We start from the raw sequence: 12,211 nt of genomic DNA on the forward strand, positions 1-12,211 counted from the left end.
ACACACACACATATACATCAATGATGTGCTGTGAAATGATTCATTCATTGGGATTCAGTTGACAGGGACGGAGAAACTCTTGGCCCCGTTCATGAATCCAGGAGTTGGCCACCCACTTGGAACCCATCAACACGGGACAGGCGCCGTGTCGAGTCCTGTCATCAGATTTCCCATTGCTTAGCAGATTGTACCAGAACACACCACTCCCCTAGAGAGGACAAAGAAAAAGTACATTGGTTTCCTTAAATGCCATTCATCTGTTTTAATATTTTTAAATCTCTTTCTTCTTGAGAGTATATTTTTTGAAGGGTTTGTTATTTGTTTATTTGTTCGTTTGGGGGTTTTGGGGGTTTGTTTGTCTTTTACGGGGGGGGGGGGGGGGGGGGGGGGGTCGAGGTGAGTTGGTCGATTTATTTTTTTTTTAGGGGGGAGGGAGGGGGGGGGTTAGGGTATTTCTTTTTCCTTTTTTTTTTTGTTCCTTTTGTTTTGTTTGAGTATTTTGGATAGGTTTTTGTGTTTGTGTTTTGTTTTTTATCAAACACCGAATTTTATAGGGAGTGAAATGAATGAACTAAATCATTGTTATTGGGGTTTTTTAGACTGCCAGTTGGGTGATTAGTTTACAGTAAAGTTCTAACAAACTACAAAACGTTAAAGGTTACTCAAAGTTGTGTGTTATGGTGCGATTCCTTTGGTAGACAGAATAAGTAAGTATTTTGCCTAAACAAATAGCATCGCTATGCTTTTAATGTCACTGAATCCAAAGTCGCACATGCTTACCAGCGGGATTGGGTCATAGCGTAGCCATCGTAAACTTATAGATAGTATGCGCTTGGCGAAGAAGCTCATAACATTGCCATCCGGAAGTAGAACGGACCAACACACAAAACTGTGTGTAACCATGAACGTTTATAGTCTAGTTAATCCAGTTTAGTGAAAATCACTCACAAACGCGGATGGCAAAATATAATAACAAAGGCTTGAGTGACGTCATCTTCGTTCTATCTATTGATCATTCTCATTGTCGTTAGTAGAGCTCAAGGAAACATAGATAGAACGAAATTGATGTCACTCGGGTCTTTGTTTTTGTTTTTTGGGTTTTTTTTTTTTTTTTTTGGTTTTCTTGTGTTGTTTTTTTTTGCCATCCACGTTCATGAGTTATTCTCACTTAGCTGTATTATCCAGCCTATAATTGTTAATGGTTACACTGAGTTTTGTGTGTTGGTCCGTTGCAATTCAGGATGGCAATGTTGTGAGCTTCTTCGCCAAGCGCATACTATCAATAATTGAACTATTGAATACGACTCACAATTCTTTCTTTTACTGGTTGTCGCCTTGTATTTTGACACTATGTTTAGTCTGTGAGCCCAGATAGTAGGGGGAATTAGGTCCAAAAAAACCTTGAATTTTGCAAACAAGGTTGAAAGCGTGACAATTCCATATGTTGTAGAATATGAAAAACCATATAATTTATGATATAGAACCACTCTGAGAGATCAGTATTAGTTGAGATACAAGGTTTTTAAGACAAAAATACAGAGACGCGAAACTTCTGATGAGGCAATAGGGTTTTAATAGCAGATGATGAGTATCATTATTAGATGGTGTCAAGCGGTGAACATCCTCTCCCTCATTATGTTTATATGTAACACAATGGGCATGATCTATATTAACTTTCCATGTGCTCGAGGTGATTGGTCACATTGCAAAATGTGCTCAAAGTGACCCGCTTAGTGAAAAGTGTTCACAGCTTTTTAAATATCTAACATCACGATTGGTCATTTGATTCAGCTTGACACATGGGTATGTTTATAACATTTGTAAACAAAGCAGCGTGTTTACATTTGTTAAGAAATATCCAATCGTTAGACAGCAAAAAATCATGTGATTGATGACCTGGTTGGACGAAAACATGAATATAGATAGTATGCAGATGACGTCACTCAGGCCTTTGTTATTGTTTTTGCCATCCGCGTTTGTGAGTTGTTCTCACTAATCTGTATTAACCAGACTATAAAAGTTCATGGTTACACAGAGTTTGTGTGTTGGTCCGTTATACTTCCGGATGGCAATGTTGTGAACTCCTTGGCCAAGCGCATTCTATCTATAGATCGCTCCTATAGATAGTATGCAGATGACGTCACTCAGGCCTTTGTTATTGTTTTTGCCATCCGCGTTTGTGAGTTGTTCTCACTAAACTGTATTAACAAGACTATAAAAGTTTATGGTTACACAGAGTTTGTGTGTTGGTCCGTTATACTTCCGGATGGCAATGTTGTGAACTCCTTGGCCAAGCGCATTCTATCTATTGATATTTGGCACGGGTTTTCGCAGCTTTCTATATTCAGATGGGTGATTTCTTCTCACTAAATTCTCTTATATTATAGACATTTTGTGTATCTGAACGATTAATATTGCCGCAGTATATGGCGTGTATTTCATTTCAACATAGATAGTATGCGCTTGGCTAAGAAGCTCAAAACATTGCCATCCGGAAGTATAACGGATCAACACATAAAACTGTGTGTATCCATGAACGTTTATAGTCGGGTTAAAACAGTTCAGTGAGCATTACTCATAAACGCGGATGGCAAAAATCAATAACAAAGACCTGAATGACGTCATCTTCGAACTATCTATAGATAGAATGCGCTTGGCCAAGGAGTTCACAACATTGCCATCCGGAAGTATAACGGACCAACACACAAACTCTGTGTAACCATGAACTTTTAGAGTCTGGTTAATAGAGTTTAGTGAGAACAACTTACAAACGCGGATGGCAAAAACAATAACAAAGGCCTGAGTGACGTCATCTTCGAACTATCTATAGATAGATAGAATGCGCTGAACTATGATTTTTTGAACTGAAAAAATTTTTTCACTCAAATCTGCCTGAACCTTGTAAGATGGCATTTGATTTTTAAAATTCTTTGGACTTTGAAAGTGCTTTAGATAAATCTGCAGCAGATAAGGTTAATTTATGTGGTGATTTCACAAATATATATATATATATATATATATATATATATATATATATATATATATATATATATATATATATATATATATATATATATATATATATATGATTTTTAAAGGAGAAGACTTTAAAGTAATCAAATAATTCAAAATTGGTATTTTTATATATTTTTTGATTTCATTCATGTTTTCCCAATACTCCTCAACAGTCGTAACGTCACTTCCTTCCTAATGACGCATGGTAACTTAGTAGCACTGGCTCTAAACTATCGGAACAATGGCGGACGCCCGTATGAAATATTTCTCCCGCGAGCATAAAAGTGTATCCAGAGGGGAAAAAAAAGAACATAAATTTGATCATTTTTTTTACTTTTACACATTCTGATCATAAGGCAAATGAAAAGTTCTAGCCAGCATGGAGAATAAAAAGTAATGATTTTCTCTGTTTAGAACCTAGATGGCCGTCGTTGCCGGGCGGCGTGACGTCAGACTACTGAATCCTATTTTGTACTCCTCACAAACGTGAATGTCATATATCAAATTACTGGGAATTTGTTTCTTTATTTGAACAGACCCTTTAATTAGGGTTTTCATCAATGGTAACGACACAGTAAATATTTTGTGAAATAGGGTCAGTTATTCATAAGTAATGGCTCGGTAGTTCAGGATTAAAAGGGGAAAATTATTGCGAGGCACTCGTTTAAACACAGGGGTCTATGAGGTCAGAAGTATAGTGCGGCTTTCTGGTCTAGTGGTATGACATTCGCCTTTGAATCGAATATGGCTTGGGTTTTGAGTCCCGCTCTGAGCGGCGCATAGTTGAGTCCTTGGAAAAAGGCTCTTTACTCACATTGTCTCACCGTACTCAAGAGTAAAATTATTATCAGGTCGTGTCTCTGAAAAAAATGTATAGATAGAACAAAATTGACGTCACTCAGCTCTTTGTTATTGTTTTTAGCCAGCCAATTTTATGAGTAGGTCTCACTAAAGTATATCAATCATACTATAAACATTAAACGATTACACATAGTTTTGCGACGTTATACCGTAGCCATCGTTATCTTAAAGCCTGACTCTGACCAAAATATGATGTCAAAAGATAAATCTTTGGCAACAAAAGAAAACAAATCGTGAGTCGTATTCAATAGGTCAACCAATGGGATCACTTGTTTCCTTGAGCACTACTAACGGCAACTAACTAGACGATGCAAAAACCTAAAAAATGACGTCAAACTATAAGTCCTGGTGGGTTCTAGTGTCAGGCTATTAGTTTACGATGGCTACGCTTATACCCGGCTGGCAAAATGTTGTGAGCTTTTCGGCCAATCGCATGAATCAATATCGCCTGACAGACGTCATGCCAGATCCTATATGTCAGGTGTTGCTATTGGCCAGGGACCCTTTGTAAGGCGCGTTAAGCACGTTTAGTGGATATTGCACTATATAGAAGTTCATGTGTTTTTTCATTAAATATAAAAGCGGGGGTCGAATTGGCCGAGTGGTTAAGGCATTGCACTAGGACCCGGAAGGACCGGGCTCGAGCCCCGCTTCAGTCACACTCGTTTTTTTTTAATTCCTTGAGCAAGATTATTAGCCCCCAATTTGCTCACTTGGACAACATGGGTGATTCCTGTTGACATCAGACATCTTGTTTGATGAGTTATCCATATTCCTTCGTGGAATGCATAGGCGATAGTGCGGGGCGGTCCTTGGCAAGCTTAAGGACCACGGTCCTACGGTCCTTGGGAAATGAAGACCGCAAGGACCGGTCCTAGGACCGGTCCTTTTCGACATTGAACATTCCTGAGAGACTGTTGGAAATTCGAACCGGTTTGACCTTTGAGACCGTGGGATCGTTCATTCTTGAACCGTTAAAGACCGCTACACGATGAAAACCGTGGTCTACAGGAGTAAAACACACGGAGTAGTCACACTCATTTCAAATTGTAACCTAATTAGAGAAGAGGGGTGATGCCTTCTTTATTTGCTCACCGTACTTCATTGTACTTCGATAATTTAATAAAATTTGAAATTTATCCCCATTAACGGAGATAATGGCATCGCCCAAGGCGTTGATCGAGTTGTTCGTGGCGTTGATACACACACGCAACTCCTACCCCCCCCCCCACACACACACACATTAGAGGGCAGCGAGCATTGAAGAGTAAGAGAGAGACGTGAAGTTATAATAAGAGGGGGTGGATAAGGTAATAAGAGGGGTCGATGGTGACTTTTCGCCAGATCTAACAAACTCAGCTACCCATTCATTGCTGAGTAGACAGGGATTCAGAAAAAACTCGACTGCACCCGGGATCGATCTCTGGCCCTTTGCGTATAAAGAGAGTGCTCTATCAACTGAGCTATCGGGGTCCCCAAATATTCTATTGGACTTTTTTAAAATTCAGACGTTATAACTGGGTTTTTTGGAAGGAAGAAACTAATGAAACTCATATTATTTGATTAGTAAAAACACCAAACGAAATTTTAATATTATTGTATTATTTTAAATGACAACACTGCGATAGAAAGGAGTGGTGACAAGAGATGGACAAAAGAAAACAAAAAATCGGATTTGCTACTTGCTAGGTTCGACACACACACACACACACACACAAACACACACATCTTTAGTAGTCACATACATTTCAAACAATAACCCATTAGAGAAGAGGGGTCATGCCTTCACCATAGATCATTGTCATTGCGATCATTATGGTGTAGTAAATTTGAAATTTACCCCGTATAATGGAATCGTCCAAGGCGTGCGCCTCCTGTTCCCCCCATCTCACACCCGAAAGGGCGGTTTGCGGAGTGGAGGGGGGTGGTCGTCTGCCTCTATGGTCGTCTGTGTCGTTTAGTGTATGGCAAAGGGGGGTGGGTGCGATTAATTAAGTGGGATGGGTGGTGATTGGTGGAAGATAGGCTACCGAGGCGACGAATCGCTGGGGAAGTAGTAGGCTATGGCGCAAGACCGTTGAAAGGTGATAAGAAGTGAGGACCGCGGCCGGTCTTCCCCTATGGGACCGGTCTCCGGTTCACAGCTAAAAGACCGTGGGACCGCCGGTCCAGACCGGTCTTCAGCGCGGCACTAATAGGCGACGATATCTTATGATGTCGTGGAGGAAAAGGCATCATTTTTTTCTTTTTAATTCAAAATAAAAGCTTAAGAAGTAACCTTACATAGACCACACAGACCACAAACGAGACCACTTTCCTTTTGAAGGTAAAATAAGTCATCTCACCTTTTTAGGTACGACTTTCAATCCAAGCTCAGTAAAGACGGTTGCCCCTCCCGTCTCCACATCAGATAACTGGAATAATAACCAAAAGACGATATTATTATGTGACGTCGTTCACTCCTTTTTGTTTTTGTTTGTTTTGTTTTGTTTTGTTTTGTTTGGGGTTTTTTTTTTTTTTGTATTGTTTTATTTTATATTTTGTTAAGTTTGTCGGTGTTTTTTTTTCAATTTGCGGGTGTTTTTTTTTCTTGCCGTTTGCTTTTGTTTGTTTGTTTTGTTATCGTTTTCTTGGACAGTCAGCTATTTCTTATTTAGATTTATTTTGTTCAGTCGAAATTATGATGATGATTTTTGTTATCGATAGTAGAGCTTAAAAGTATGTTGTATAAAAAAAATGTACAGAAAAATAAAATCATAAAAAATGACTGGTATGGAAAGAGTTAGCAGGTTAATAGGATTCAATGGTCGTAACGTCACTTCCTTCATAATGACGCATGGTAACTTAGCAACACTGGCTCTAAACTATCCGAACAATGGCGGACGCTAGTATGAAATATTTCTCCGGCGAGCATAAAAGCGTATCTAGAGGAAAAACAACATAAACTTGATCTTGTTTTGACTTTTACACATTCTGGTCACAATACATATGAAAAGTTCTAGCCAGCTTGAAGAATAAAAAGTAATGATTTTCTTTGTTTAGAACCAAGATGGCCGCCGTTGCCGGGCGGCGTGACATTAGACTACTGAATCCAATTGCCGTACTCTGGAAAACTCGTATGTAAAATTTGGCCAGACAACTCGTACGTAAGATTTGGCCAGAAAACTCGTATGTAAAATTTGGCCAGAAAACTCGTATGTAAAATTTGGCCAGAAAACTCGTATGTAAAATTTGGCCAGAAAACTCGTATGTAAAATTTGGCCAGAAAACTCGTATGTAAAATTTGGCCAGAAAACTCGTATGTAAAATTTGGCCAGAAAACTCGTATGTAAAATTTGGCCAGAAAACTCGTCCGTCAAATATCGATCGATTTAAATGACTCTCGTCTTGGCAAACAACTCTCAAACCTTGAACTTTCGCAATCAGTTCACGGCTGATATCCCCAAAACGCTGCAACAGTCATGACGTCACTTCCCTCGTAATGACGCATGGTAACTTAGTAACTGGCTCTAACCTATCAGAACAATGGCGGACGTCCTTATGAAATCTTTCTCCTACGAGCATAAAAGCGTATCCAGAGGACAAAAAAAAAAACCATTATAAATCTGATCATGTTTTGACATTTACACATTCTGATCACAAGACATGAAAAGTTCTAGCCAGCATGAAGAATACAAAGTACCGATTTTCTTTGTTTAGAAACACGATGGCCGCCGTTGCTGGGCGACCTGCCATCATCAGACTATTGAATCCAATTTCAATGGTGTCCAAAGTTTCCAGGGAAACGGGCTACTCTAAACAATATTTCAATTAACATAAAATGATTAGGCACGACAAAGCTGTACATCTTAATAATTGGATTTTATTGTTTAAAATAAACGAAGGTTAAAAACCAATGTATCTGACCCGATTCCAAATTCACCTAGGCAGGCTTCGTCGGGCTAATCATGGCAATCGCTGCAACCAATCAAATACTCAAAATGTATCACCATTTTAAAAAAAAACAATAAATTGATTTATACAGCCCTTCTCTGTGGTTAAACCATGGTCCACGCACTTGATAGTAGAAAAGCGTACACAAAATGAGTAATAATAATAATAATGATAATAATAATAATAATAATAATAATAATTAATAATAATAATAATAATAATAAATAATAATAATAATAATAATAAATGCTGATGATGATAATAATATATAATAATAATAATAATAATAATAATAATAATAAATAATAATAATAATAATAATAATAATAATATAATATAATAATAATAATAATGCTGATGATGATAATGATGATGATGATGATGATGATGAAGATGATGATGCTGATGCTGATGATGATGATGATGATATGATGATGATGATGATGATGATAATAATAATAATAAATAATAATAATAATAATAATAATAATAATAATAATAATAATAATAATAATAATAATAATAATAATAATAATAATAATAATATTAATAATGATATAAATAGTGATAAAAAATAATAATAATGATAATCATCATAATCATCATCATCATCATCATTTATACCGCGCCTATTCCATCTATCGAAAGCTCTGTCACCCTTTTGAATACAATAATTAATGCTACAATTTCATACCATACAAAAAAAAAACCCACAGACATTCATTTAAAGAGAAAAAAAAAACTCTTAAACGAAAACTGATTTTATTCTATCAAATGTCTTCTAATAGAATAGATCTTTTATGTGTCTTAAAAGTTGCTTTTCTATTGCATTTTCTGAGAGAAATTGGAGGAGAGCTCCAGACAGAAGGCGTAATATGAGAACCCGCCCTATCAGAAAACTTTTTGAAGCCTTTTTTTGAAACAGATAATAGGATTTAAAAGTTCTGGAAGGAGAGTACAAATGATACGGAACGAGACACGCAGGCTGGCCAAGGCAACGATGTTCTACAATAGGGGCCTTCCAATGTTAACATTCGTCTAAAATGGAACGAGAAAAAATTGTAAAGAAAATGTATCTATTCCATCGAGGATTCTTGTAGAATGTTTGAACTATCGAGCTTGGCTTTAGTCGTAGTGTGAGTCCAAGGTCGTATCTATAGAGCGTAATGGTACACGAGACGATGGACGAAATGTTTCTCATGGTCAGAGGAAAGAACAACCGGACTGTCACTGCTTTTATGGCATAAAAATTAAAGGTAAAGTTGGAAAGATATTTCCAACCACAATCGAACTAATAATATGTGACCCATCTTCTCAAATCGGTATTATGTCGGGATAAACCAGATGCTGAAAAGTCAAATTAGAGCTAAACTGGTCAAAAATATGAATTATTGCTATTCAGTATACTAAATTATGATATTCATTCTCCTCAATAAAACATACAAACTCAACGCAAGTTTGATATTTCTGGTTATATATTCAGTTTTCAGCAGCTTAATCATCCCGACTTAATACCGTTTTGAGGTGAGGGGTCACATATTACAAAAGGTCCTCACAAAAGTAGCTTTAGACCATTAAACAAGTCTGCTGATTTAATTAAACTATTAAATTATTTTAAAATTAAGAAAATGTCAAAAATTAAAAAAAGGTTTTGCCGATTAAACATGCCTATTTGGTAACACATAAAGACAATACAATACACAAACAAATCGTGTCATGATGTTGTCTCAGGTTTGCTTCTTTGTTTCCTGTAGCGGCGTTGGTCTGGCTTCTCATGAAGAAGATGCGTAGTGGGGGTACTTCACAAACAATACTTATCCCTATCCTTTTGTGTCTGGATAGAGATTTGACCGAACAAGTTTCAAGGCACCAAATATTATCATACTCTTTTCTGGAGATATGATATTACGAAATACGTCTCTTTTTATTTGTCACCAAACAGGGCAATACAACCTGCAAGCATTGAATATTTTATAACACAGTTTTAGCCTTCTCTGTGTTATACTTTATTGGGACTCTATATACATAGGAACAGATCGACCTTTTCTGTTCTATGATTTTAATGGTCACTCTTTGATTGGACCGACACTACATAGACCGGCCTTTTCTATGTTATGACTCTTTTTGTTGGTGACTTGACCCGTTTGCGGACTTACACAGTACAGATCGGTCTTTTCTATAGATAGAACGAAGATGACGTCACTCAAGCCTTTGTTATTGTATTTTGCCATCCGCGTTTATGAGTGATTCTCACTAAACTGTATTAACCAGACTATTAACCTTTAAGGTTACACACAGTTTTGTGCGTTGGTTCGTTTTACTTCCGGATGGCAATGTGATGAGTTTCTAAGCCAAGCGCATACTATCTATACTATGATTTGGTGGTCACTCGTGCGAACGTCCGAATCACATAATACAGTTATCTGCACTATGCCTTGCTATTTCACAGTCCTGAACGTTACACACAAAACCAACTCTGCATTGTGCGATCAAGAATAGCAAGTGACGGGTTTATATTTTATATCATGGTGAGTAATTTTCATTGGACGACCGAGAAGGGTTGTCAGCACAAGAAAGCCTTACAACAGGTTTGAAAATAAACAACTCATGATCGCATCAAGCTAGTTTCCCATTGAGTCTTTCAAAGTAGAATTTAATTTCCATAAGACCGGTTGTAGCATTATTATAATTATATTATTATAATATATCTTTATTGTCCCCAAAAAAGTGGCAATTCGTCATTTGGTTACACATTTATAACAATACAATATTGACATAGACACACTCACACAAGATGCACACAAGTAACAGAGTAGTTATCGAAGTGTATTAAGTAAGGTAGATTGATAACATGTCCTTTATAAATGTTCATATATTGTACTTCTCCAAAGTAGAAAGACAATCAGTTTAGTATTGAGATGAAGCATTAATAGAATACTTACATAGAGTAATAATGTAGCTATTCTGTTCCCACGCCCAACGTTTTTGAATGGTTCTTCTTCATTGTCCTATATTCAAAGCAAAATTTAATACAAAATACCAAATTACATCATTGAAAAGAAGAGGAAGAAGAAGAAAAAGAATCAAATTATAATAATAATATAATAATAATAATAATAATAATAATAATAATAATAAAAATAATAATAATAATAATATAATAATAATAATAAAGTAATAATAATAATAATAATAATGATAATAATGATGATGGTGATGATGATGATATAATAATAATAATGAGAATTATTATTATTATTGTTATTATTATTATTATTATTATTATTATATTATTATTATTATTATTATTATTATTATATTTTTATTATTGTTATTATTATTATTATAATATTATTATTATTATTATTATTATTATTATTATTATTATTATTATTATTATTATTATTATTATTATTATTATTATTATTATAGTAATACTATTTCTTCTACAACTACTACTACTACTACTACTACTACTACTACTACTACTACTACTACTACTACTACTACTACTACTACTACTACTAAAAATAATAATAATAATAATAATAATAATAATAATAATAATAATAATAATAATAATAATAATATGATGATGATGATAATAATAAAAATAACAATAATAATAATAATAATAATAATAATAATAATAATAATAATAATAATAATAATAATAATAATGATAATAATAATAATAACAATAATAATAATAATAATAATAATAATAATAATAATAATAATAATAATGATAATAATAATTATAATAATGATAATAATAATAATAATAATAATAATAATAATAATAATAATAATAATAATAATAATAATAATAATATAATAATAATAATAATTCAGATACTGCTGATTACCGAAATCCACCTAAATCTATCGAAACTCACTCCAGTGGAGATTGAAACAGAGACTAAAGGAGGTGGGCACCAGTGGGGAGTGAACCAAAAATGTGAGGTGGACACCAGGGGGAGGGAACCAGAGACTATAGTAGCAGGGCATTGACCTGGAGACTATGGGAGGTCGGTACCAGTGGGGAGTGAACCCAGAAATATGTGTAGTGGGCACCTGTGGGGAGTGAACTAGAGACTATGGGAGGTGGAGCACCCGTGGGGAGTAAACTAGAGACTATGGGAGGTGGAGCACCCGTGGGGAGTAAACTAGAGACTATGGGAGGTGGAGCACCCGTGGGGAGTAAACTAGAGACTATGGGAGGTGGAGAACCAGTGGGGATTGAACTAGAGACTATGGGAGGTGGGGACCAGTGGGGATTGAACCGGAGACCATGGGAGGTGGGCACCAGTGGGGATTGAACTAGAGACTATGGGAGGTGGAGCACCAGTGGGGAGTGAACTAGAGACTATGGGAGGTGGGGACCAGTGTGGATTGAACC

At 35.9% G+C, this 12,211-nt stretch overlaps 1 protein-coding gene across 1 annotated transcript in view; it reads right to left on the minus strand.

Moving 5' to 3' along the window:
• LOC144974003 (prolyl 4-hydroxylase subunit alpha-2-like) overlaps positions 1-12,211 on the minus strand; it is a 25,844-nt gene continuing 13,633 nt past the window's right edge. Inside the window, exons 8-10 of the mRNA XM_078916891.1 lie at positions 10,752-10,817; positions 6,222-6,290; positions 1-208 (exon numbers count right to left, since the gene is read on the minus strand). Of these exons, the coding sequence (XP_078773017.1) occupies positions 41-208; positions 6,222-6,290; positions 10,752-10,817 (303 nt within the window). The 3' untranslated portion in view covers positions 1-40. The remainder of the gene's footprint in view (positions 209-6,221; positions 6,291-10,751; positions 10,818-12,211) is intronic.

Source organism: Berghia stephanieae, chromosome 5, assembly GCF_034508935.2.
Source record: "Berghia stephanieae isolate SIO BIC M18660-M18661 chromosome 5, UCSD_Bste_1.3, whole genome shotgun sequence".
NCBI classification, from domain to species: domain Eukaryota; kingdom Metazoa; phylum Mollusca; class Gastropoda; order Nudibranchia; family Aeolidiidae; genus Berghia; species Berghia stephanieae.